This window comes from Eretmochelys imbricata, chromosome 23, assembly GCF_965152235.1.
Source record: "Eretmochelys imbricata isolate rEreImb1 chromosome 23, rEreImb1.hap1, whole genome shotgun sequence".
NCBI lineage: Eukaryota > Metazoa > Chordata > Testudines > Cheloniidae > Eretmochelys > Eretmochelys imbricata.
This window is the reverse complement of record NC_135594.1, coordinates 12,683,173-12,710,470: the sequence shown is the minus strand read 5'-3', so window position 1 is coordinate 12,710,470 and position 27,298 is coordinate 12,683,173. Positions and strand designations below refer to the sequence as shown.

The 27,298-nt window shown below is 61.8% G+C and overlaps 1 protein-coding gene and 1 long non-coding RNA gene across 2 annotated transcripts; both read left to right on the top strand.

The window, feature by feature from the left end:
* The first annotated feature begins 11,292 nt into the window (after nt 1–11,292).
* On the top strand, nt 11,293–12,554 carry LOC144279077 (uncharacterized). The gene is made up of 3 exons (XR_013348646.1): nt 11,293–11,380; nt 11,885–12,031; nt 12,421–12,554. It is a non-coding gene; the product is annotated as an uncharacterized LOC144279077 (long non-coding RNA).
* Nucleotides 12,555–12,764: 210 nt separating this feature from the next.
* LOC144279325 (sacsin-like) lies at nt 12,765–25,806 on the top strand. Its single transcript, XM_077840796.1, has 3 exons — nt 12,765–13,798; nt 14,120–14,208; nt 14,557–25,806. The coding sequence occupies exons 1-3, from the start codon at nt 12,765–12,767 to the stop codon at nt 25,356–25,358; spliced, it is 11,925 nt and encodes a 3,974-aa protein (XP_077696922.1). The 3' UTR covers nt 25,359–25,806.
* The last annotated feature ends 1,492 nt before the right edge of the window (nt 25,807–27,298 follow it).

The window sequence follows — 27,298 nt, the reverse complement described above, 5'->3', positions numbered from 1 at the left end:
ACACAGGGCAGGGGGTTGGGGTGCAGGAGGGTGTGGCATGCAGGAGGGAGCTCAGGGTGGGGGGTGTGGAGTGCAGGAGGGGGCTCAGGTAGGGAATTGGGGTGCAGGCTCTGGCCTGGCACCACTTACCTGCAGTGGCTCTAGGGTGGCCATCCCGCGAGCCAAATCCAAAGCCCCGAGGGTCCAGATCCAGCCCCCTGGCCGTAGTTTTCCCAACCCTGGTTTAGCAGAACCGAGAGATGGTTCAGGGGTGACTTGATCCTGGCCCGTCAGCACCGTCCTGACAGACCAGTATTCGCTAACGGGCTACCCTGAGCCGCGGGCTGCAAGGGGGAAGCTAGCCCCAACGGGCCAGGAAACACAGTATCAATTTTTAACAGTAATTCTTTCCCCAGGCTCGTGGCCCAGCCCATCTGGGAAACGAGCGGATCCGCTCTAGGCTGATTTCAGGTCAGTTCTTTGGCGGGTGAGAGCCAGAGGGTCAGGCTCGATGCTCGCTGTGGTCCCCCTGGCCCTGGGCGCGATGACCCCAGCGGCTCAGGAAAGCCCAGCGGTCCTGGGCACTCCACTCTGGGGGCCCAGTCTCCTGTTCTGGCCACTGCTCCCCTCCCCTTTGCCTGGCGTAAGGTGCTCAGAGGCGCTGTGGCTGCAGTCGGAAGGACTTGCCCTGTTTCCTAGCCCCCTCCTCAGAACAATTCCTGGACGTGAATGTAAAGGGATCACGACACCTGCAGGGAAGGGCAGGGACCCCAATGCTTAAAAATGGGCTGCAGTAGATACGGGGGCAGACACACAGTCACCGTGATTGGGGCCCTGTGGGGCCGGGCACTGCCCAGACACAGAGTCAGCACGATCGGGGCCCTGTCACCGGGCACTGCCCAGACACAGTCACTGAGATTGGGGCCCCGTCGCGCTGGGCACTGCCCAGACACAGAGTCACTGAGATCGGGGCCCCGGGTGCTGCCCACAGTCACCGAGATCAGGGCCCCGTCTGGCCGGGCACTGCCCAGACACAGTCACCGAGATCAGGGCCCCGTCGGGCCGGGCACTGCCCAGACACAGTCACCGAGATCAGGGCCCCGTCGGGCCGGGCACTGCCCAGACACAGAGTCACCGCGATCGGGGCCCTGTCACTGGGCACTGCACAGACACAGAGTCACTGAGATCGGGGCCCCGTCGGGCTGGGTGCCACCTGGACAGACTCAGAGGCTCTCAGTCTAAATAGACAAAATGGGGGAGGGGAAACTGAGGCACAGAGAGGAGCTGCATCTTCCTAAAGATCATGCAGCAGGTCAGTGGCAGCATTGGTGAGAAAGCTCAGTTTTCTTGACTCCACCCCCCCCCCCCCGCTCTAACCCCTAGACCCCACTCCCCTCCCAGAGCAGCAGAGAGAACCCAGGAGTCCTAGGCCCATGCCTCACCCCCTGTTGACTCGCTGTCCCTGCTCTGCACCCCTCCCATGCAGTTGCGGACAGCCCCCCCATCTCAGACATCCGGCTGTATGGAGACGTGCAGGAGTGAAACGGGCACCATCAGGTCCTGGATTTGGAGCCACTGGGGGTCGGGGGCTCGTCTGCTCTTTCCCCAGTGCCCCAGGCCATGTCCCGCTGCCCCACACAACCCACCCAAGGATGGGATGTGACTCCAGGAGTCTGGCCAGCTTGGGGGGGCGGGGTGGACACAGGGCCTTTCCTCTCTAGGGGGCGCCACCTCCCATCCAGCCCCAGGGCAGGGACTGGCTGGCTCAGGGGGCAGGGAATGGGGCACAGGCCCTTTCACCTCTAGGGGGCGCTGGCTCCCATCTGGCTCCAGGTGGGGGTCAGTGGGATAGAGCCAAGGGCCATCGGGGCGTCAGGACTCCTGGGTCCGTCCACCCCCCCCGGACAAGGCTCCCAGGAGCTGCTCTAAGCAGCCGAGGGGGCTCGCTGGCCTGTGGCCCTGTGGCTGGGGGGTCGCTGGGTCCTCTGCCTGGCTGCAGTGGGGCGGTGGGTCAGCGCCAGAGGTGTCGCCGGGCTGGGGAGATTTAGGGGGGTCACAGGGGGATGCACATTGGGGAGTGTAAGGGGAACAAGCTCCCTGTGACCCCAGCACCCCCTTCGGGTCCACGAGCTGAGGGGAGGGGCCCAGGTACCCCAATTCCTGCCCAAGACACCGACACCCCCCCCCTTCCTGCCCTGATGGAGCCGGCTGGACGCAGCACTTGGGTTTAGTTTTTGTCACGGGGGTGGGGGGCAGATTGTCATTGTGGTCTCCCATCCCCCACCACACCCATGGGCCCCCACTGATACCCCCATCCCCTGCCCCACTCACCCCCACTGACTGCTCCCCACCAGCCCCCAACTTCCCCACTGATACCCCCATCCCCTGCCCCACTCACCCCCACTGACTGCCCCACACCCCACCAGCCCCATTGATACCCCCATCCCCTGCCCCACTCATCCGCCCACTGACTCCGCCGCACACCCCACCAGCCTCCAACCTCCCCACTGATATCCCCATCCCCTGCCCCATTCATCCGCCCACTGACTTCACCCCACCAGCCCCCAACCTCCCCACTGATACCCCCATCCCCTGCCCCACGCACCCCCCACTCCACCCCACCCCACCAGCCCCCACTGACTCTTCCCCATACACTGCCCCACTGAGCCCCATAACCCCATCCTAGAGACCCCCACGACCCTTCCCTCTTCCCCACTGACTCCCACCCCCCCCCGGCCCGTACCCCACTTCACCTGCCCCATCACCCCCCGCTGCCCCTGTGCCCTCCCCCCGCCACGCATCCGGCGGGGTCTGAATCGAAACCGAATTGTGTCTGAGGAATCGAAACGGGGCGGGGCAACCTCGGGGATGCGGCGGGCGCTATAAAACCAGAGAAGCAGCGGGGCTCGGTTTCCTTCGCCGGGCTCCCAGCACCTCCTCTGGACTCCCTCGGCAGCACCAACCCCCGCTGGCCCCGGCCCCAGCCCAAGGGCGAGTGATGTGGGAACCAGCCGGACCTGGGGGTCAGGACTCCTGGGTTCTCTCCTGGCTCTGCGAGGCGGGTGGGGTCTGGTGCTTACAGTGGTGGGTGGGAGCTACGACTCCTGCGTTCCCTCCCCCGGCTTTCCCCCTGACCTCCTGGATGACACAACCCCCTGTCCCCCTCCGTGCCTCAGTTTCCCTTTCCTACCCAGTGTCTATTTCGATCGGGAGGGCTTTGGGGGCAGGGATCAGCTCTCCCCTGTGGGTGAGGAGCACCTGCTGCGACGAGACCAGCGTTCAGCTGGGGTCTCATATGCACCCGGCTATGCCAGTGGGCGGGGGTGGGGGTGTTGGGTTTACGTCCATGTGTTTAATGCTCGGTTCTGTTTTCTGTTCTGCAGATTTCTCCATGGCAGCGACAGGGCCAAAGAGGTGGGTGCTGGGCGCTAGGGGGAGGGGAGCACTGGGTGTTTGGGTTGGGGGGCGGGTGCTGGGTGTTGTTGGCGGGTGCTGGGCGTTTGGGTTGGGGAGACGGGTGCTGGGCCTTTGGTTGGGGGCGGGTGCTTTTGGGTAGGGGAGTGCTGGGCATTTGGGTACGGGGGAGCTGGGCATTGTTGGGGGAAGCAGATGGGGCTGGAATAACTCAGGTTTCGCTGCTCTCACTCAGGCCAGGGAAAGCTGGGACCCCTAGAGGGGGCAGGGGGGCAGCTGGCCTGGCCTGCAGGGCTTGGCCCTGCGTGGGAGGGGGGATAACCAGTCAGGCAGATGGCGCCTTTCCCCCAGGATGACAGCACCTCCATCAGGTCTGTGCAGGTAGCACCAGACTAGGTTAACAGCTGCCTGAGGCAGAATCCCCGGGGCTCATAAGAACGGCCAGACTGGGTCGGACCAAAGGTCTGTCTAGCCCAGTGTCCTGTCTGCCGACAGTGGCCAGTGCCAGGTGCCCCAGAGGGAATGAACAGACCAGGGAATCAGCGAGTGATCCATCCCCTGTTGTTCACTCCCAGCTTCTGGAAAACAGAGACTCGGGACACCATCCCTGCCCATCCTGGCTAATAGCCATTGATGGACCTATCCTCCATGAATGTATCTACTGAAATCTTTTGAACCCTGTTATAGTCTTGGTATAGTATAGGCCTTCACAACATCCTGTGGCAAGGAGTTCCACAGGTTGACTGTGCGTTGGGTGAAGAAATACTTCCTTTTGTTTGTTTTAAACCTGCTGCCTATTCATTTAGTTGGGTGACCCCTAGCTCTTGTATTATGAAAAGGAGTAAACAACACTTCCTGATTTACTTTCTCCACACCAGTCATGGTTTTACAGACCTCAGTCATAGCCCCCTGAGTTGTCGCTTTTCCAAGCTGAAAAGTCCCCGTCTTATTAATCTCTCCACATACAGAAGCCGTTACATACCCCTGATCATTTTTGTTGCCCTTTTCTGAACCTTTTCCAATTCCAGTCCAATTCTTTCTGGAGATGGGGCAACCACATCTGCACCCAGTATTCAAGGTGTGGACGGACCATGGATTTATAGAGAGGCGAGATGATATTTTCTGTCTTACCATCTTTCTTAATGATTCCCAGCCTTCTGCTGGCTTCTTTGGCTGCCGCCGCGCAGGAGCAGATGATCTGCGAGACCTCTCCGCGCTGGCTCCCAGGTCTCTCCCTTGTGTGGGAACAGCTAATTGGGGCCCCGTCACATGGAGGTAGAGTTGGCCGCTCCCCCTCTGAGCACAAGTGGTGCCCTTTTTAATTTTTACTCACCCGGCAGCGCTCCGGCTCCTCGGCGGCGGGGGGGCCCGTGGGGCGCTCCGGCTCCTCGGCGGCGGGGGGGGGGCCCGTGGGGCGCTCCGGCTCCTCGGCGGCGGGGGGGGGGCCCGTGGGGCGCTCCGGCTCCTCGGCGGCGGGGGGGGGGCCCGTGGGGCGCTCCGGCTCCTCGGCGGCGGCGGGGGGGCCCGTGGGGCGCTCCGGCTCCTCGGCGGCGGGGGGGGGCCGTGGGGCGCTCCGGCTCCTCGGCGGCGGGGGGGCCCGTGGGGCGCTCCGGCTGCTCGGCGGCGGGGGGGGGCCCGTGGGGCGCTCCGGCTCCTCGGCGGCGGGGGGGGGGGCCCGTGGGGCGCTCCGGCTCCTCGGCGGCGGGGGGGGGGGGGCCCGTGGGGCGCTCCGGCTCCTCGGCGGCGGGGGGGGGGGGGGGGCCCGTGGGGCGCTCCGGCTGCTCGGCGGCGGGGGGGGGACCCGTGGGGCGCTCCGGCTCCTCGGCGGCGGCGGGGGGGGCCCGTGGGGCGCTCCGGCTCCTCGGCGGCGGCGGGGGGGCCCGTGGGGCGCTCCGGCTCCTCGGCGGCGGCGGGGGGGCCCGTGGGGCGCTCCGGCTCCTCGGCGGCGGCGGGGGAGCCCGTGGGGCGCTCCGGCTCCTCGGCGGCAGGGGGTCCCGTGGGGCGCTCCGGCTCCTCGGCGGGGGGGGGGGGGCCGTGGGGCGCTCCGGCTCCTCGACGGCGGGGGGTCCCGTGGGGCGCTCCGGCTCCTCGGCGTGGGGGGGGGGGCCGTGGGGCGCTCCGGCTCCTCGACGGCGGGGGGGCCCGTGGGGCGCTCCGGCTCCTTGGCGGCGGGTCCTTCTGTGCTGCCAAGGACCCGGAGCGCTGCCTGGTGGGTACAAGCGGACCCTTTTTTAATGTCCGCTGCTCCTGTTCGCTCCACCGAGCTACGCCACTGGCTGGGAGCCAGGACTCCTATTCCCCCCGTGCCCTCCATACACATGCAGAGGATGGTGCTGTGTGGACCCCCCACCTGCCCCAGCCCATCTGCGCCGTGTTTGGCACAGGGTTCTGGTGTGGGGTTACGGCAGGCACCGCAGCACCCTGGGGTCCGTCTCTGCCATGCCGGAAAAGGCGGATCGCAGTCGGGGCTGGGTTAACAGCAGTGCCGTAGGTCAGCGTTTCCCTGAGATGCTCCCAGTTCCACGTGCAGGGCCAGTCAGACGGGCAGAACTGCAGAGTCACTATGCATGGACAGGACGATGGCATAGGGAGGAGGGGTTTAGATTTATTACGAACTGGGGAAACTTTTGGGAGAGGGGAAGCCTCTACAGAAAGGATGGGCTCCACCTAACCTGAAATGGAAGCAGGTTGCTGGCACTTAACATTAAAAAGGTCTTAGAACAGTTTTTAAACTAAGGGCTGGGGGAAGCCGACAGGAGGAGCAGGTGGTTCGGACAGAGACATGCCTTAGGGGAGGATCTCCTGATGGAGATTCTCTGTGTCCTAGTGAGGATGAGAGGATGGAAGATGAAATACAGGTTGGATCTGATGAGAAATGGTCAAATAAGAGTCCCTTCAATTACATCATGTAATGGCAGATGGCTAAAAAGTGACAAGTTTTTAAAGTGCTTATAGACCAATGCTAGGAGTCTAAATAATAAGATGGGCGAACTAGAGTGCCTCATGTTAAATGAGGAGATTGATCTAATGGGCATCACACAGACTTGGTGGAATGAGGATAATCAATGGGACACAGTAAAACCAGGTACAAAATATATTGGAAGGACAGGACAGGTCGTGCTGGTGGGGGATTGGCACTAGATGTGAAAGAAAGCATAGAATCAAATGAAGTAAAAATCTTAAACGAACCAAACTGTACCAGAGAATCTCTGTGGATAGTACTTCCACGCTCGAATAAGGATATAGCGGTAGGGATATATTCCTGACCACCTGACCAGGCTGGTGATAGTGACTGTGAAATGCTCAGGGAGATTAGAGAGGCTATAAAAATAAAAAACTCAATAATAACGGGGGATTTCAGTTAGCCCCATATTGACTGGGTACATGTCACCTCGGGACTGGATGCAGAGATAAAGTTTCTTGACACCTTAAATGGCTGCTTCTTGGAGCAGCTGGTCCTGAAACCCACCAGAGGGGAGGCAATTCTTGATTTAGTCCTAAGTGGAGCACAGGGTCTGGTCCAGGAGGTGAATATAGCTGGACCGCTTGGTAATAGTGACCATAATATGATTAAATTTAATATCCCTGTGGCGGGGAAAACACCACAGGAGCCCAACACTGTAGCATTTAATTTCAGAAAGGGGAACTACACAGAAATGAGGAGGTTAGTTAAACAGAAATTAAAGGGTACTGTGCCAAAAGTGAAATCCCTGCAAGCTGTGTGGAAACTTTTTAAAGACACCATAATAGAGGCTCAACTGAAATGTATACTCCAAATTAAAAAACACAGAGAACCAAAAAAGAGCCACCGTGGCTAAACAACAAAGTAAAAGACGCAGTGAGAGGCAAAAAGGCATCCTTTAAAAAGTGGAAGTTAAATCCTCGTGAGGAAAATAGAAAGGAGCATAAACGCTGGCAAGTGAAGTGTAAAAATACAATTAGGGAGGCCAAAAAAGAATTTGAGGAACAGTTAGCCAAAGACTCAAAAAGTAATAGCAATTATTTTTTTTAGGTACATCAGAAGCAGGAAGCTGCTAAACAACCAGTGGGGCCACTGGACAATCAAGGTGCTAAAGGAGCACTCAAGGAGGATAAGGCCAGTGCAGAGAAACTAAATGAATTATCTGCATCTGTCTTCATGAGGGAGATTCCCAAACCTGAGCTGTTCTTTTTAGGTGACAGATCTGAGGAACTGTCCCAGACTGAGGTGTCATTAGAGAAGGTTTTGGAACAAATTGATAAATTAAACAGCAATAAGTCACCAGGTCCAGATGGCGTTCACCCAAGAGTTCTGAAGGAACTCAAATGTGAAATTGCAGGACTACTAACTGTAATCTGTAACCTGTCATTTAAATCAGATGACTGGAGGATAGCTAATGTGATTCCAGTTTTTTAAAAAGGGCTCCAGAGGTGACCCTGGCAATTACAGGCCTGTAAGTCTGACTTCAGTACTGGGCAAACTGCTTGAAACTATAGTAAAGAACAAAATTGTCAGACACATAGATGAACATAATTTGTTGAGGAAGAGTCAACATGGTTTTAGTAAAGGGAAATCATGCCTCACCAATCTACTAGAATTATTTGAGGGGATCAACAAGCGTGTGGACAAGGGGGATCCAGTGGATATAGTGTACTTAGATTTTCAGAAAGCCTTTGACAAGGTCCTTCATCAAAGGCTCTTAAGCAAAATAAGCTGCCACGGGATAAGAGGGAAGATGCTGTCATGGTTTGGTAACAGGTTAAAAGAAAGGAAACAAAGGGTAGGAATAAATGGTCAGTTTTCAGAATGGAGAGAGGTAAACAGTGGCATAGGTGCTGTCATAAAGATGAAGGGGAAGGTAACAACTTTTAGGTATGTGTTCTTCTTTGGAAAAAAAAAAAGTAAAAATCACACCTGCAAAACTCAGGATGGAAGGTAACTTTACAGGGTAATAAAAATATTTAAAACACAGCGGATTTCCCTCTAGGCCCAGCTTCAAAGTTACAAAAAACAGGAATAAAACTCCCTCTTAGCATAGGGAAAATTCACAAGCTAAGATAAAAGATAATCTAATGCATTTCCTTGCCTTTACTTACAATTTCTGTCATTTTAGATATATCATTTCAGGTATGTTTTCAGAAGATGCTTTACCTGCTTGGTCTCTCTCTCTGTCCAGAGAGGGAACAACAAAGAGAGCACAAACAAAACCTTTCCCCCCACCTCCTCTGATTTGAAAGTATCTTCTTTCCTTATTGATCCTTTTGGTCAGGTGCCAACCAGGTTATTTGAGCTTCTTAACCCCTTACAGGTAAAGTGATTCTGTACCTCTGGCCAGGAGGGATTTTATGTTCCTGCATACATAAAGGTTGTTACCCTTCCCTTTATATTTATGACAGGGGCCAACTCCGTGGGTGCTCTGTGGCTGGAGCACCCATGGGGAAAAATTAGTGGGTGCTCTGCACCCACTGGCAGCCAAGCTCCCCTCCCTGCCACCCCACATCCTCCTCCCCCCCCGAGCGCACCACGTCCCCACTCCTCCGCCTACCTCCCAGTGTTTCCCACCCGGCCACCGCCAAACAGCTGTTAGCATGCTCCGGGTGGGGGAGGGAGGAGCGGTAAATGTGGCGTTCTCAAGGGAAGAGGTGGGGCCGGGGCAGGGACTTTGGGGAAGGGGTAGGAAGAGGCGGGGCAGGGCCTCATAGAAGGGGTGGAGTGGGGGCGGGGCCAGTGGCAGAGCGGGGGTCAAGCACCCACGGGAAGCAGGGGAAGATGGCGCCTATGAATAGTGGTGTCCCCCAGGGGTCTGTACTGGGTCCAGTCCTATTCAACATATTCATAAATGATCTGGAAAAAGGGACAAACAGTGAGGTGGCAAAATTTGCAGATGATACAAAACTACTCAATCAACTACTTATAATTAAGTCCCAGGCAGATTGTGAAGCGTTACAAAGGGATCCCACCAAACTGGGTGACTGAGCAACAAAATGGCAGATAAAATTCAATATTGATAAATGCAAAGTGATGCACATTGGAAAACATAATCCCAACTATGCATATACAGTGACGGGGCCTCAATTTAGCTGTTATCACGCAAGAGACAGAGATCTTGGAGTCATTGTGGAGAGTTCTCTGAAAACAACCACTCAATGTGCAGCGGTAGCCAAAAAAGCGAACTGAATGTTGGGAATCATTAAGAAAGGGATAGAAAATAGGACAGAAAATATCATGTTGCCTCTCTATAAATCCATGGTACGTGCACACCTTGAATACTGGGTGCAGATGTGGTCGCCCCATCTCAAAAAAGATAGACTGGAACTGGCAAAGGTTCAGAAAAGGGCAACAAAAATGATCAGGGGTATGAAACAGCTTCTGTATGAGGAGAGATTAATAAGACAGGGACTTTTCAGCTTGGAAAAGCGACAACTCAGGGGGGATATGATGGAGGTCTGTAAAACCATGACTGGTGTAGAGAAAGTAAATCAGGAAGTGTTGTTTACTCCTTTTCATAATACAAGAGCTAGGGGTCACCCAATGAAATGAATAGTCAGCAGGTTTAAAACAAACAAGAGGAAGTATTTCTTCACCCAACGCACAGTCAACCTGTGGAACTCCTTGCCACAGGATGTTGTGAAAACCAAGTCTATAACAGGGTTCAAAAAAGAACTCGATAAATTCATGGAGGATAGGTCCATCAATGGCTATTAGCCAGGATGGGCAGGGATGGTGTCCCCAGCCTCTGTTTGCCAGAAGCTGGGAGTGAACAACAGGGGATGGATCACTCGCTGATTCCCTGGTCTGTTCACTCCCTCTGGGGCACCTGGCACTGGCCACTGTTGGCAGACAGGACGCTGGGCTGGATGAACCTTTGGTCCGACTCAGTCTGGCCATTCTTATGTTAAGACATGGGTGTCATTGTCCGGCTGTGCGTGGCAGGGTGTCCAATCCCCCTCCGCAGGGCTGGCACATGCCCCAGCCCCCCAATTCCCTTTGTTCTACCCACCCCATCTTGCAAGCCATGCAGGGCTGTCATTCACCCCTGCAGGTAGTCCTCGTCCTCATCCCCCTCCGGCCTGGAGCCTGGCCCTCCAGCCCTTAGGAAAGGCTGGCGGGGTAAAGCACCCCCTTTCCCTCCACCTTTCCCAGGGCTCGGCCACCCCCACCCCTGTCCCCCATGGGCTGTTAGGGGTCTGGAGGCAGGGAAGGGGGTGGTTGGTTCTTTAGGCAGTGCTGCCCTCTGGTGGTCGGAGAGGAGATTGCAGCCGAGCCTGGGCACCCCATGGTGGGGGGGCGGAGGTGGGAGCTGATGGACACAGGGACACCCATTGGTGGGAGGACAGACAGCAATTGGGGGCAGTGGGGTGTGTTTATGATGAAGCAGGAGCCTCTGAGGATGGCTCGGTGACCCCTCCCATCAGCAGGGGGTGGGATACCGGGGCAGATTGGCCCGTGGGTGTGATCCAGGGGATGGATACCAGGGTAGGTGGGCCCATGGGGGTGATCCAGGGGGCAGGGATACTGGGGTAGATAGGCCTGTGTTGGGGGTTGGATGGGAGATTTCTCCTGGTGAGTGACGTGCGTCTTTCTCCCCCCCCCCCACAGGAGAGGGTTCCAACAGAGGCCCCCCCCCTTCCTCAAATACCTGCAGAGTATCCTGCGCAAGTACCCAGATGGGGGGCAGATTCTGAAGGTGAGTCCTGGGCTTGGGGAGTTCACAGCAGGACTCCCCCGCCCCACTCCAACCACTAGACCCCACTCCCCTCCTAAAGCCGGAGATGGAACCCAGGAGTCCTAGGTCCCCTACTCAGTGGAGCTATGTGCCCAGGCTGGGGGGCGGTAATGAGCTGGGGTTGGGTAGGATCTGTGCTGATCTGCACCGCTGCCCCTTCCCCCCCCAGGAGCTGATCCAGAACGCGGATGATGCGGGGGCCACAGAGGTGATCTTCCTGTGCGACGAGCGCCGCTATGGGACCCAGAGCCTGGCTGTGGGGGGGCTGCAGCGAGCGCAGGGTATGAGGGGGCAGCAGCCGAGGGGGCTGAGGGCGACAGATCTGGGGAAGGGATTTCTGATAGGTGATGGTGGGGGGTCCTGGGGGGCCTGGCAGGACCGGAGGGGCGTGTGTGAGGAAATGGCAGTGGATGGGGGGGCTAGAGGGCCTTGTGGGGGTGGGAGCTAGGGAATCAAGGGTCCTGCCTCTCATACAATGTCTAGTGGGGCTGCGGGTCCTGCCCCTCACACGATGTTGGGGAGACACGTTAGGGGATCAGGGTCCCACATCTCACGTGGTGTCTCAGGGGGAGCTGGGGTGATTGGAGCCCTGCCCCTCACTTGGTGTCTGCGGGGGTTGGGGCCCTGCCCCTCACGTGGTGTCAGGGGAGATTGGGGGGGGGGGTCAGGGCCCCGCCCCTCATGAGCTGTCTCAGGGGTCGGGGGGCATCAAGGCCCCAGCCCCGCCCCTCGTGCTGTCTGGGGGGATCGGGGCCTTGGCCCTCACACACTGTCCCTTGCTCCAGGCCCAGCGCTGGTGGCCTACAACGATGGGCTGTTCTCGGAGGCCGACTGGGACGGGATCCAGAGCACGGGGGACAGCCACAAGCTGCGCGACCCCGGCACCGTCGGCCGCTTCGGCCTGGGCTTCAACTCCGTCTACCACCTGACCGGTGAGAGCCCTGGGGGGCAGGGACCTCACTGCGCCCAGCGCCGGGGGTGGGTCCCTGGGGGGGTTCTGGGTCCCTGGGGGAGCTCAGGGGGTCTGGGTTATAGCTGGGGGGGTCTCTGGGGAAGCTCAGGGGGGTTCTGGGTCACAGCTGAGGAGGTCTCTGGGGGGGCTCTGTGTTCCTGGGGGAACTCACGGGGGGGGGTTCTGGGTCACATCTGGGGGGGTCTCTTCAGGAGGCGGGGGGGTCTCTGAGGAAGTTTGGGGGGGTCTGAGTCACAGTCCAGGGGGGGTCTCTGCGGGAGCTTGGCGGGTTCTGGGTCACAACTGGGGGGGTTCTGGGGGAGCTCGGGGGGTGCTGGGGCTCCCCGTCTCACTCCCCTCTCCCTGCAGACCTGCCGGCGGTGCTGAGCGGCCCCTGGCTGGGCGTGCTGGACCCACAGCGGGTGGCACTGGCGGACGGCGGGCAGCAGTGGAACCTGGAGGAGGCGGCGGAGCTGGCCGACCAGTTTGCGCCCTTCTGGGGGGCGCTGGAGGCCATAGGACGTGGCAAGGGGGCCCCAGAGACCGGCTGCTTCCCCGGCACCCTCTTCCGCTTCCCACTGCGCCACGAACCCTCCAGCATCTCGGACAACCTGTACAGCTCCGAGCGCGTGCGCCAGCTCTTCCTGGCCTTCATCCACGACGCCCCCACCTGCCTCCTCTTCCTCCGCCACGTCCGGCGCCTGGCCCTGAGGATGGTGGATGGCCAGGGGGCCACCACGGAGCTGTTGGAGACCACGGCCACCCCGCGCCCGCTCAACGGGCCGGGCTTGGTCCAGGACAAGGTGGCCGCGGCAGCGCTGGCCACTGCAGCCTGCATCAAGGCCGTGGCTACGTGCGGCACAGCCGCCAAGGGGGAGGCAGAGTGCGAGTGGCTGGTGGTCTCGGCCGTGCCGACCGAAGGCGCCTTCCCGGAGCTGGCGGAGCTGGCGGGTGCGCTGGGGAGCTTGCCCGGCGTGGCTTTGGCATACCCGCTGCGGGGCCGCTGTGCCGGGCACCTCTGCTGCTTCCTGCCGCTGCCGGCCACGGAGGAGAACGCCACAGGGCTGCCTCTCCACATCAACGCCCCCTTCCACCTGACGGACGACCGGCGGCATGTCCAGTGGGCTGAAGAAGACCGTGGCTGGGACCACGCCGCCCGGTGGAACCAGCTGCTGACCGAGGAGGTGCTGCCGCTTGCCTACCGCCAGGCCGTCGTGGTGGCGGCGGCTTGTCCCGGCGACCCCTACGGCGCCTGGCCCGACCCAGCACCAGCAGTGAGCCAGCACCAGCAGCGCTACCGGAGCCTGGCGGAACGGATCTGCCGGCAGCTGTGGGGCATGGAAGCCCTGGTGCCGGCCGGCCAACCCGGCACACGCCGGCTCCGAGCCTCGGACGCCGTGTTCCTGCCACAGAACGGGGCCAGTGAGGCCACACTCCGGGTGCTGGAGGACGCCCTGGTGCAGGCGGGCGAGCCGCTGGCCATGGTGCCAGCCCACGTGCGGCGGGCGCTGGCTGTGGGCGGCCCAGAGGTGAAGGTGGCCACGCCGCCCTACGTGCGGAAGGTCCTGGGCCGCGTGGGTCCTGCCCGATACCCGGCCGACAAGCGGCTGCTGCTGGAGTACGTGGCCGGAGACAAGTGCTACGGGGAGCTGGCAGGCCTGGAGCTGCTCCCACGTGCTGATGGAGGCTTTGCCTGCTTTGGGGGTGCTGGCAGCGTGGTCTATGCCGACAGCAAGGCCTTCCCCAGGTAAGAGAGCCCCCGGCCCCTCCACCCACCTCCCAGGCCAGAGGACATCCAGTGAGCGCGGCTCTCCCAGCCCACGGCAGGCCTGGGAAATGCAGGTTCTGTTGGGAGCCAGGCTGAGACGCAGGGATCCGGTTCATGCCAGGGCCACCAATCAGCCCCTGGAACGGGGAACCCATTGCCCCAGTCCCCCAACCAGCCAGTCCCCTGCTGTGGGGCCAGATGGGAGCTGGTGCCCCCTAGAGGGGACAGACCCCAGGCTCCATTCCCTGCCGCCTCCCCCCAAGCCCTACTGTCTTAACTCTCTGAATTCCTGGTTTCCAGGATCCTGCTCCCTGGCCTGGCTGACAGTTTTCTGCCGGAGGATCTGACACCCGCCCTGCTGAGTCACCTGCACCGGATCGCAGAGCAGGGTAAGTGGAAACCGTCCGTCCTCGGGTGCCTGTCTCTGCCCGGGGTGCCTGGGGCAACAGGAATGTTGCTGGCTGCTGTTACCCAGCCCCCACACCCCAGCTGAGAGGCAGCCGTATCTCAGCGCCTGGCGATGGGTCCCCATATACCCAGCCCCCGCACCCCACACCAGAGGGGCTGTATCCAAGTCCCGGGTGAGGAGTCCCCGTATAACCAGCCGTCCGCACCCCACCCCAGGGGTGGCTGCTTTTCCTGTGGACTATATTCCGCTGCTCTGGGTTTGCCTGTGGGAGCGGGTGCCGATGCGGTTCCGGTCCGGCTGCGATCCTGGGTCTCTCTGGTTCTTGCAGGGCTGTTCAGGAACCTCATCTCTCTGGACCCGGTTGTCATTAAGCAGAACCTGAAGGGTGCCCTCCCCGCGGACTGGTTCAAAGGCGGCTCTGCCCACGTCACTTGGTGCCCGGGCAACCACCCCCGCCAGCCTCCCCGCCCGTGGCTGGCTGCCTTCTGGGACTTCCTACAGCACCATGCCTGCTCCCTGGCGCCGTTTGAGGGCCACCCGCTCATCCCCCTCACCCCCGTGGGCAAAGGCGCCCATAGCCTCCAGCTGGCGCGGCCCTCTCCCATGCCCACGCTGCTGTTCCGGACCTGGGAGGGCCACAGCCTCACTGAGGATGAATCTGGCGTTCTGGAGGCTCTGGGCTGCACGGTGATCCACAGTTGGGACCCAGCGCTCTGGCACCGCCAGCTGATAGACTACGTCCTGGCGCCCACAGCCGGCAATGTGCTGAAGGCCTTCGACCACCTGGGTGTGGTGGGCGTGGTTGCCCGGCTGGGCTCCCTGCCCCCGGATCGCGGCAGGATCCTCTGCCGATTTCTCTCCCAGGCACCTGCTTCTTCCCTCTCTGACCGGCACGCTGTGGTGCTGGGCAGCTTGCCCATCTTCCTGAAGGTACCCTCCGTCTTGCCACCTTGCCCGGCTGGGCTGGTGCCATCTGGCACCTACCAAGCTTTGGAGAGGAGCACGGTGCCGGCGGTGCCCGAAGACCTGGTGCTGCCGGAGCCGGTGCTGCGGTGCCGGGACGAGGCGGACCGCCGGCTTTTGCTCCAGACCCGGGAGAGCCTGCTTGGCGCGGCAGAGCTGGCGTTGCTGGCGGTGAGGGCGGTGAAGAAGGGGGTGTACGCCAAGCGGGCGCCAGATGCTGAGCGGCTCATGCTGTGGGTCCTGCGGCACGGGGATGCCCTCTTCGGGTACAGCAAAAAACTGCAGACTCTGTGCGAGGAGCTGGCCTTCATGGACTGTGGCGGGACCCTGGCACGTGCCAATGAGCTCTTCGACCCCCAAAACACGATTTTCCAGGCCTTGCTGGGCCCCCGGTGCTTCCCACCCATGGCTTTCCAGGAGGCGGCCGTGCTCCGGTCCCTCCGTGCCCTGGGGCTGAAAACCAGCGAGACAGCCATCACCCCGGACCACATGCTAGAGGCTGCCCAGGAGGTGGGCCGGCTCCAGCAGGCCAGAGACGCCCCCGGGGCCATGGCCAAATCCCGAGCATTGATCGAGCTGTGCAACCAGACTAAGGCGCTGGGCCGGTTCTGCCAGAAGAAGCTGCAGCGGCTGCAGGACCTGGCCTGGGTGCCCGCCACCGACCCGACCGAGCGCCAGCCGAATGGACCTTTCCTTCCCCCGGAGAGGCTGCGATCGGCCCATTACGCCGACCTGGCGGGGCTGGCGATGCCGCTGACTGACGTCTTCAGGGAGCCGGCCGAGGAGAAGCTGGGGCTGAGCCGGCCACCCCCCCTGGAGAAGGTGCTGCTGAACCTGCTGCTCCTGGCACAGGGGGACCAGCCCAAAGACATCAGGACGCTGGTGCCGAAGCTTCACGTCATCTACCAGCACATGCAGCAGAATCTGGAGCAGTTTCGGGTGGCGTTGTCGCATGCTGTCATCTGGACCGGCCGTGGATTCTCCGCCCCAGCCAAGGTGGTGCTGGCCTACCCTGACAGCCTGGACTTGAGCTGCCTGGTGCCGAGGGTCCCCCAGGAGTTGCTGCCTTACAGCCGGCTCTTCCTGGCCTGGGGAGCGCGGGCCGCGGTGGGTGAGGAGGAGCTGAGCCAAGCCCTGTGCCGGCTGGGGAAGGAGATTGAGGGCCGTGCCGGAGGCGGCACCGAGGCAGAGCTGCGGCTGACGGTGGCCGTCCTAGACTGGCTGAAAAGCAGAGGGCACCGGGGCAACGGAGACCTGCCAGTGCCGGTGGAGGCTCCGGGAGGATCCGGCTTCACTCTGCGTCCAGCCTCGTCGGCCCTGTATTGCGACATCGACCGGGCCAGCCTGGCGGACCTGGAAGGTGACGACGCTGAGTTGGCCGTGGTGCATGAGGCGGTGACGCCGGCTGCGGCCACCTTCCTGGGGGTGGCGCTGCTGAGTACGCGGGTGCTGCAGCCGCAGCTGTTTGAGGCGTGGGGGCCCTCGGAGCCCATCACCACGCGGATCTGGAACATCCTGCGGGAGTATGCGGAAGAGGCCGACCTCTTCAAAGAGCTGATCCAGAACGCGGAGGATGCTGGTGCCAGGACATGCTCTTTCCTGCTGGATCTGCGGCACCACGGTGGTGGCACGGCCGGGCTGCTGGATCCCGGCATGGCCACCTGCCATGGCCCAGCCCTCTGGTCCTACAACGATGCAGCCTTCACCCAGGAAGACTTAGTCAACATCATCCGGGTGGGAGCCGCCACCAAGGAAGGGCAGGAGGGCAAGATTGGCAGGTTCGGTCTGGGCTTCAACACCGTCTACCACGTGACCGATGTGCCCTCAGTGCTGAGCGGCAGAAGCCTCTTGATCTTCGACCCCAACGTCACCCACCTGCGCAAGCACATCCCCAACCCGGCCTGCCCCGGCATCCGGCTGGACTTGTGCCAGCGCCCGGCCACGCTGAGCACCTTTGCCGAGCAGTTCCGGCCTTACCAGGGCTTGTTTGGGTTCCAAACGCAGGAGCCGTTCGACTTCCCGGGGACGCTCTTCCGCCTGCCTTTCCGCACCGAGGAGGAGGCCCGGGAGTCGCGGATCAGCCAGGTGGCTTTCGGCATCGAAAGGGTCGAGAGGCTCCAGAGCGGCTTCCGGGACTTTTGCCACCTCTTGCTGCTCTTTCTACGTGGGGTGCGGGAGGTGTCGCTGAAGCGCCTTTCGAATGAGGCCCCCTCTCCGGAAGCCACCCAGCCTCTGGCCACGCTGTTCCGGGAGCAGATCAAGAGCCTTGAGGACGCTGGAGACTCCAGGATGGGCCAGTCCAGCATCGAACAACTGACGGTACAGTGGGAGTTGGACATCACCATCAGCCACTACCTGGTACACACCTGCCAGGGCACCGGAGAATCCTTGGTTCTGTTTCAGCAGGGGATGCGGGACGGGACCCAGCCCTCGCCCCCCAGCGCTGGACTGGCTCTGCCACTTGCCCCCACTGAGCCGGGGAAGTGGGCTCCACACCTGGACGGCTTTGAAGGGCACGTCTTCTGCTTCCTGCCCCTGCCCATTGCCTCCGGCCTCCCGATTCACCTCCACGGGGCCTTCGCCGTCCTCTCCAATCGTAAAGGACTCTGGGATGCCACAGCCAAGGGCGAGTGGAACTGGGCACTGCTGCGCGACGCAGTGCCGGCTGCCTGGCTCCAAGCCCTGAGCCTGCTCCGAGACATGCACCAGGAGGGTGAGCTGGAGGACTATGAATACCACACCTTCTGGCCAGATGCTGGCAAAGCCAGGCATCCCTTCACCGAGGCCGTGAAGGCCTTCTACCACGCGCTGGCTGATGGGCGGGACCTGGCGCTGTTCTCCGATGGCCAGCAATGGTGCACCATGAACAACGCCTGCTTCCTGGACTTCACCATCACCCATAACATGCGGGTGGGGCAGACGGCCGCCAGGGTCTTTGCCAACTTGCTGCCGGAGCCCCTCCTGGCCGTGCAGCTGCCGAACTGGGTGAGATCTGGGTTCCAGGCCAGTGGTCAGGAGGACACGCTGCTGCCCAAGACTTATGACTGGGTGAGGTTCTACCAGGAGATTGTGTTTGCCAACATGGGCATGCTGGACGCACCTGACCGTGACGCCTTGATTCTCCACGCCCTGGACATGAGCGATGCCACGGTGGACCAGCTGCTGGCCTCTGTGTCCTGTATCCCTACCACCCCCCGAGGGGAGCTGCAGCCCATTGGGAATCTGGTGCACCCCCAAGGCAGAGCAGCCCTGCTGTACGACTCCCAGGACGGGCGCTTCCCCACCGGGACTGGCTTCCTGGCTCCAGAGAGGCTGCTGCGGCTGGAGGGGCTGGGCATGGCCAAGGACGTGGTGCCGATGAAGGAGCTGATGGAGCGGGCCCGCACCGTGCAGGCCCTCTGGCAGCGTGACTGGCAGCAGGGATGCCGGAGAACCTGCCGCATCCTGGAGCTGCTGGAGCAGCTGTTGGAACAGGGTTCGGACAACACTGCCCAGGTGGCCTTCCGTGCCATACCCTTCCTGCCAGCTGCCTTGCCTGGTGCCCGCCATGAGCTCTGCCGGCCCACCGATCTCTATCGCCACAAGTACAGGAGTCTGGTGGGGCTGATCCAACCCGTCCTGGCTGGCAAGGACCTGGAAGGGGACTTCAGGTTCTCCAAGGCGCTCCAGGACTTCCTGGGGCTGAGCCGCAAGCCGCCAGCCAGCATGGTGATGCGGCAGCTGGCGGAGGCGTGCCAGGGCTCCAACGCCCTGCCCAAGCTGGAGCTGCAGGAGACCGCGCGGCGGTGTTACGCCTACCTGGACAAGCTGCTGAGCAAGCAGCCCACGTGCAAGAAGGAGGTCGCTGAGGAGGCTATGGCATTCTCCTTTGTCCTGGTGGGGGAGCACTTTGTGCCGGTGAAGGCAGTGGCCTGGGAGCTGTCATTCGAGGCCAAGCCATATCTCCACCAGCTGCCACGGGAGTACTTGGGGTTCAAGGTGCTGTGGGGGTGCGTGGGGCTGCAGGAGACCTTTGCCTTGGAGAACTACATGTGGGTGCTCCAGGACCTGGCCAGGAAGACAGATGGGCGGATCCTGTCTCCAGAGGAGCTGCACTTGGTCCTGAGGCTAGTGACCATCGGGCTGATGGAGGCCTTGCCAGACCGGCAGCCAGTGGGCGCTTACGAAGCTCAGGGCATCTACTTCCCGGATCAGCAGGGTGTCCTGCGCCCAGTGGCCAAGTTGCACTTCGATGACACACCCTGGCTGCCCCGGGAGGAGGGGACACCCTTGTGCCATGGCCGGATCCCCCGGGAGTTGGCACTGCAGTACGGCGTGCCCACCACCAGGCACCGGGCGCTGGCCCAGGCGAAGATCCGGGGGCTGGCGCTGGTGCCGTGGGCATCAGAGTTTGGCGCCCGGGAGGAGCTGACCGTGCGGCTGCAGAACATTCTGCGGGAATACTCCTCGTCCTCCCGCGACGTGCTGAAGGAGCTGCTGCAGAACGCTGATGACGCCGGCGCCAGCCGGATCCACTTCGTCTGGGACCGGCGACACCACCCCGCCCAGCGCGTCATCTCCGAGGAGTGGGGCAGCCTGCAAGGCCCCGCCCTCTGCGTCTACAATGACAAGCCCCTGGCGCAGGAGGACATTGAGGGAATCCAGCGGCTGGGTGTGGGGGGCAAAGGTGGGCGGCAGGACAAGACGGGCAAGTACGGACTGGGTTTTAACGCCGTCTTCCACCTCACGGACTGCCCCGCCTTCTTGACGGGCGACAGTGCCCTGGGCATCTTCGATCCCCATCTCCGCTATGTGCCCACGGCCAGCGTGCAGTACCCAGGCGCCATGTTCAGCGTCAACGGGGACTTCAAGAAGACCTTCCCCGACGTCTACGCCACGTTCCTGCCCAACCTCTTCGACCTGAGCCAGGGCGTGCTCTTCCGGCTGCCGCTGCGTACGGCGGAGGGCGCGGCTGGCTCCCGGGTGTGCCCGCGGGCTATCCACGAAGAGGTCCTGGAGGAGATGCAGGAGGCGCTGGCGCAGGAGGCTGAGACCCTGGTGCTGTTCCTTCGCCATCTGAGGACCGTCGTCTTCTCCGAGATCACCGAGGGCATGGCGCAGCCGCGGGAGCTGCTGCGGGTGGAGACGGAGATGGAGGAAGGCAGCCTGGCCCTGCGAAGGGCGTTCCAGGAGCGGCTGAGCCACATGGCTCTGTCAGGCAGTGAGGAGGCCATGCCGGCGAGGGTGGTCTACACGATGAAAGTCAGTCACGGCCGCTCTCAGCCTCCCACCAGCTGGGGAGTGGTGTGGCAGGTCGGGGTGGACGACACCGCCAAGAAGGAGTCTCCGGACCCAGAGTGCCTACCGTACGGCGCCGTGGCTGCCTGTCTGGACACAGTCAGGCCTGGCAGGGCCTTCTGCACCCTTCCGCTGCCGCTGCAGACCGGCCTGCCTGTCCACATCAACGGCAACTTCTCGGTGGACTCGGCTCGCCGCGATCTGCGCAAAGAGGATGGGGGGAGGCGGAACACGGCCTGGAATGGCTTCCTGATGCAGCGGCTGCTGGCGCCGCTCTACTGCCGGCTGCTGGATTGGCTGCGGAAGAAGCTGGGGGAGGCGCTGTGCTTCATGACGCTGAAGGCCTGCTGGGAGATGCTGGAGCCAAAGTATCTCTGCTACTTCCCAGCCGTGAGGGAGTGCGTGCCCCCACCCTGGCACCAGCTGGTCAGCCAGGTCTACAAGCTCATTGCAGAGATGCAGCAGCCCCTGATACCCATTTACCAGACAGAGGCCATCCGCCTCCATACGCACAGCGTGGAAAGGGTGAGAATCACATGGACTGCGACTGGCGAGGGCCGCCTGCTCCAGGAGCCCTTCTTCCTGCAGTCGGAGGCCTGTGACTCCATGAGCCATGTCCTCCAAAGACTTGAGATGAAACTCGTCCCGGCTTTCCGAGGCCTCCAGGAGATCCACGACGAGTTCGCCAGGGCGGGTGTGAAAGTCCTGACCTTGAATCCTGGATCTCTCCGCTGCTTCCTCAAAGCGCTGCCTCTGGACCCACCCTGCCGGATCTCGGAGACTCCCCTGAAGGACCAGTCCAGCTGCTCCCTCCTGCTGGAGTTCTGCCTGGAGGAGCTACAGAAAGGGGACGTCAGGGACCTGGAGGGGCTGCCACTCTCCGTGACCCACGATGGCATGCTGCGGCCGTTCAGCACCCGGGAGCCGGTGTTCGAGAGAGGAGCCCACTGCCTCTTCCCACGGCAGCATCACCAATTCCTCGCCTACCACATCAGCCACAAGTCACTGCTGCTCCAGGCCGGCTTCCTGAAGGCATTCACCCTGCAGGAGGCAGCCAGGTTCATCCAGGAGGTGCTGGGGCAGCCGGACTGGGAGGCCCAGTCGGCAGAGGCCCGGAAGTGGCTGAAGGAGGTGTGGGAGCTCTTCAACCACATGATCTATAAGGCCAATGAACGCAAGGAAAAAGCCATGAGCAAGGCCTTCAGAGAGTTGGTCTCCCTCTTAGAGTACTCGGCCATCCTCCCCACCTGCAGCGACCAACCCGGAGATGAGCACCTAGTTCCTCTGGTCTCCCTGCCCACCATCATCCATAGTTACTCCGGCGACGTGGAAAAATCCCTGGGCAAGCTTGGCTTTGCCAAGCTGGATATCCGGATGATCCCCCATGAGATCAGCTATCACTGCATCCGCCCGCTCCTGCTGCAGACACACGACCCCGTTTCGGTGCTGAAGCAGCTGGCCACTAGGACAGGTCTCCGTTGGTGCGAGCTGAAGACCTATGAGACCAGAAGGTTGCTGAGGTTCCTCACGGAAAAGGTGAAGGAGCTGGCGCACAACCTGCTGGCTCAGCTCCAGTCCCTGCCCTTGTTCCAGACGCATCAGGGGACATGGGTGGCACTGGCCTTTTACCACAATGTCTACATCCTAGACACCAGGATCCCCAAACTCTCGAAGGACTTCCAGGTCTTGTACCAGCTGGACCAGCAGACTGTCTTGCTCCATGATGACCCTCTCCATAGGGAGCTCTCCGAAAGTCTTGGCATTGGCATCTTGAACGATCTGCAGCAATTCATCTGCCATCTCCTGCCCCATCTGCCCCGTCTCCCAGAATCCCAGCTGCTTGAGGCCTTGAGGCTGCTCGTCACCATCCAAAGCCACTACGTGGAAGAGTACCCAGCAGAGAAGAAGACCATCGTCTCGGCCTTCGGGCCTGTCAGCTTCATTCGGGACAAGCAGGGGGTCCTACGCCCAGCTTCCTATTTCTACGATGGAGAGGTGCTGCTCTTCCAGACGCTGCGGCTGGACGCCAAGTTCGTGCCCGACGCGTTCTTCCAGAAGGTGAGGGTGGAGAAGTTGAAAGTGAACCCCTTCCTGCGGGATGTGGGCATGAAGCAGGAGATCTCGGAGGATGACTTCGTGGAGTTTGCCACGCGGATCGAGCGTCAGGCGGGGCAGGAGGGCGCGGCGGCCGGCGACCTCCCCGCCCAGCGGAAGGAGCTTCTGTCACATCTGCTGTCCCAGCCCAGTGACTCCCTGTCGGACTGCTTCCTGGAGAGGGTCTCGTCCATCCGCTTCCTCACCCCATGGAGGGTGCCGGAGAATCTGGGGAACTTCCATCCGCCCTGTGTCCTTCACACACAGCCCGTGGCCCTCAAGGGTGCTCTGGTGGTGCCACGGGATGAGGATGTGGCCCTGGTTTGGACATCCGCCGTGATCCTGGCCCTGCCATCATGGGTCCCTTGTACGAAGAACACCCAGTCCGTGCTGGAGCGTCTGGGAGTGCTGCAGGCCATGCCAGCCCCGATGGTCCTGGACAACTTGAAGAATGTGTGCCAGGCACAGTGTGAGACCAAGGAAAGGCGGAAAACCCGGACCCACATCTTTATGCAGACATATGGCTACTTGGAGCGCGACTTGAGGGGCTTCGACGCCGACTGCCTGGCGGGGCTGCCGGTGGTGCTGGTGAAGGAGGAGCAGGTGGCGGAGGCCAGCGAGGTGGTCTTCTCCTTGAGGAATGAGCAGGAGTTTCGGCCCTATCTCTACACTGTGCCCCCATTAGTAGCCGTCTACAGCGAGCTGCTGCAGAAGCTGGGGGTGGATCAGGAGCCCTCCGTCCGGCACTATGCCCGGGTGCTGCGCCGGATGCACCAGGAGACCCAAGACAAGGAAACCCTGCAGCCCAACCTCACCAAGACCGTCCTGCGGGCCACCCAGCATCTCTTCCAGCTGCTCAGCCAAGGGAAAGCGGACTTCTCTGGCGTGGAAGAGCTTCATCTGCCTTGCATCGATGGGAAGCTCTACCGCTCCAACACCCTGGTCTTCAGCGACTGTGCCCCTGCTGACGTTAGCCAAGCCTTGGGGAGCACCTTCCGTTTCCTGGTGGACCTCTCCAGATGCCACCTGCTGTCTCCAGAATACGACCCCTGGAAGCTGGTGCGGCAGCTGCCCCAGCCCCTGAGGCCCCAGCTCCTGTCAGAGATCACGGAGCGACAGCTGGAGGAGGACTCTCTAGAGCTGTGCCCTTACGGCAAGTTCTGCGAGAGCCGGAACCAGCTCCAAGGCATCCTGGTGTCTCCCGAATTCCAGGAGGGCTTGGCGGCGCTGCTGAGGTGGCAAAGACGGGACAAGGAAGAAGAGGCGGAGACGGCCAGGAGGGAGAGGGAGGTGGCTTTCTCCGCTGAGCGGCTGGAGGTGGTGTGCTGTGAGAAGATCCAGACGGTGATGATGCACCGTGGGGAGCGGCTGGAGGGGAGCCATGACTCCCGGGTTGTCCATGTGGTCCCGCATGCCGACGGGAGGCGCCAAGTCTACCTGCTGCATCAGGAGAGGATGGATATAGGTCAGTCAGTCCAGATCCTGGGCAGCCTGGCCCAGGAAGTGAACAGCATTACGGGAGGGGTGCTGCACTGGAAATCCATGCCAATCCTCATGCAGATGTTGGCCTGCAGGGACCCTGGCGAAGTGCTCAGTGCGCTGGAGAGGAACGGGGTGCCCTTGCAACCCAGCACCCACCCCAACGCCTACACCCTGCCCAGCCCCGGTACGGAGATCCCCCAGGAGTGGTATGACAGCCTGGACATGAGTATCCTCAACACCTTTGCCCCGGGTGACTACGTGGGTTACCTGGACCCGGCAGCACCCAAGGAGCACTACCAGTATGCCGTGGTGGTGGAAGTCCTGTTGGACAGAGCAGTGCCCCTCTACCGCATCGACTTGGGAGCCGGGCACCAGGAGGAGGTGAGTGCCAATGACCTGTATCAGTTCAAGAGGACCCAGGTGGATGGTCGCAGCCGGGCGCTGGTGCTGGACCAGCAGCGGCACCAGGAGAGGCGGGAAGCCTGGTACTGCCAGTCGCTGGGGCAGGTGAAGGAGGAGGTGGACACCTGCCTGGCCAAGATCTGGGAGCTGCCCGAGGGGGAGCGGCGGAAGGCGGTCCGGCGGCTCTACTTACGCTATCACCCCGACAAGAACGTGGGGCAGAAGGAAATGGCCAACGAGGTCTGCAAGTACCTGCGGGAGAGGATCCAGGAGCTGAAGGAGGGCAGGAAGCCCCGGGCAGCGGGCAATCCCAGCAGCCCCCAGGCCTCGGGCAACAGGCGCCACCCCAGTAGCCACCGGGGCTTCTCAGCCTCATGGCACGAATGGGACAGGGAGGCCAGGTGCCACTGGCAGAGCCGCAGGGAGTTCACCGGCCAAAGGGACCGTGGTTTCCACTACGATTTCTGGTCCTACCACCAGGCCAAGGCAGGCCGGCGTCCCCAGGCCGAGGAGGCCGGGCGCTGGCTCCGGCAGGCCCAGAGCGACCTGCGGGCGGCTGGCCACGATGTGGGGCAGCGCTGCACCAACTGGGTCTTCTACAAGGTGCACCGGGCCGTGGAGAAGGCCCTGGCAGCTGCTGCCTACGACCGGGGGGAGCGCTTTGAGCGGGAGCAGACGCTGGCCTCGCTGGCGCAGAAGGCGGCAGCCTGCGAGCCCGGGCTGGAGGGGCTGCCGGCACAAGTGGCTGAACTGCGCCGTCGTGGCGTGGACGACAAGACCACGCAGTATCCCAGCTACCACCCCCCGCCCGCCATCCCCAGCGAGGCCTTTCCGGCCGGAGAGGAGCAGGAGGTGCTGCGGCTGGCGCAGGGCCTGCTGGACGTGGTGCAGGCGCACGTGGCCCGGCAGTGAGAGCGCCCCCTGGGGGAGGCACCAGGGACTGCACCATAGGGACCAGCACCTACTACTGTTAACAGCAAGGGCAACCCCCTATCAGGGACTGTGCCATGGAGACCTGGCTTCTCCAGCAGTGACAGCGCTCCCTGGGGGAGCCACTGGGGACTGCACTGTAGGGACCACTGCCCTCTGGGGGAGCTACCAGGACTGCACCAGAGGGACCAGAGCCTACTACTGCTAGCAGCCGGGGCAACCCCCCTCCACAGATTGTGCCACGGAGACCCGGCTTCTCCAGCAGTGACAGCGCCAGTGGTGGGGGTGGGGGGAGGGGGCTCTGTGGGTGGAGATTTACCGTCAGGTTGATGCTGTAATGGCTTGTGGGGGGTGGCCCTGGAGGCGGCTTGACCCTCTCCCCCTGGCCCTGCTGTTTGCTTCCTCTCTGCTCCTGCACTAGGAGGAATAAACCCAGTTACTCCAGTAACCCAGCGTCCTTGAAGTCATGGTGTCAGCCCTTCACTCCCGGGCAGCCCTCTCTTGGGGGTGAGGGGGTGGGTCCTGGCCCCTGTTGGAGGGGATGAGCCCTGCTCTCTGGGAGTGGGTGGGTTCCAGCTGCCCATCCCCCTCCCACCAGGGTCCCTTCCCCAAGGCTGGCAGTGACAGAGCTGGGCACCTCTGCCCTCACACACGGTCAGGGCTGGGGGCCTGCCCAGCTCAGAACAGGCACTGGGGAGCAGGGGGATTCCATCTTTAGGGCGGGTCCCAGATGTCCCAGAACTCATTGTGTGGCCAGGGGGCAGGGAATGAGGCATGGGGTGTTTCCCCTCTAGGGGGCACCGGCTCCCATCTGGCCCCAGGGTGGGGACTGGCTGGCTCAGGGGGGCAGGGAATGGGGCATGGGGCCGTTCCCCTATAGGAGGCACTGGCTCCCATCCAGCCCCAGGGCAGGGACTGATTGGCTCAGGAGGGTGGGGAATGGGACACAGAGCCTTTCCCCTCTGTGGCTGCCGTGGCTAGCTGTGGTTTCCAGCTGTTTTGTGGCCCCTGCCTGAAATGGGTTTACTGGGTCTCAGCCCAATTCCTAGTGGGATGGGCCATGGAGCCTGAGCCCTGCACTGCCCCCTAGGGGTGGGTCCCCCAGGGTGGGAGGTGGCTCTGGGGAAAGGGGTCACACTGTCGTTGGGTTCAGGGCGCTGCTGAGGCTTGGGGCCCAGCCCCTCTTAGGGTGTCTATCCTGGGGCCCTGCCCTGGGGGGCTTGCTGGAATGCACCATGCTCCAGTTCACTGGGGACCTGCAATGAGTTGATACATGCCCCCAGCTCCATAGGATGGGCGCTCCTTCACCATGCCCAGCAGTCAGTACGGGCCAGAGAGACCCGATGTGACGCAGCAGGGACTGAGTGTGGCGGATTGACCTAGGAATGTTGCAGGGGAGTTTACTGGGACTGTCTGCATCGGTGATGGGACAGCAGGAGTGACTTCACTGGCTGGGACGATACCTGAGCCTGTAACCTGAGCCGGGAGGCGGGTTGGTCCGGGTGACATCTTCTGCCCCGGAAACTGGACAAAGGATGGAGGAGGAGCTGGGGGGAGGCTGGGGGAATCAGCTGGAGGGGGTTTCATTTTTTGGAGGGGGCTGGGGAAGAGGAGGGAGCCCCCAGAGGTGGGGACTAATCTCCCTGCCTCCCGGAAGGACCTGACTGAGGCCTCCTGTTTGTGCCTACAAGCTCTGGCCTGGACTGTGTTCCTGTGGTCTCTAATAAACCTTCTGTTCTACTGGCTGGCTGAGAGTCACGGTGAATTGCAGGAAGTGGGGTTGGAGGGCCCTGACTCCCCTATCTTCATGACAACTGGAAGATGGGGTCCTGCTCTCTGTCGCTGGCTGGGTCTGAGGCCGCAACCTCTCTGAGCCTTGTCCCTGGGCACTCCCTCCCCACTGGGGAGGGTCCTGCGCCTCC

Bases quoted from the DNA above. Each gene is read 5' to 3' on its own strand.
- LOC144279325 (XM_077840796.1), top strand. From the start codon at position 12,765: ATGGTGGATGGCCAGGGGGCCACCACGGAGCTGTTGGAGACCACGGCC. The intron at 13,799-14,119 runs GTAAGAGAGCCC...CCTGGTTTCCAG, and splicing joins GACAGCAAGGCCTTCCCCAG to GATCCTGCTCCCTGGCCTGG. The intron at 14,209-14,556 runs GTAAGTGGAAAC...TGGTTCTTGCAG, and splicing joins GCACCGGATCGCAGAGCAGG to GGCTGTTCAGGAACCTCATC.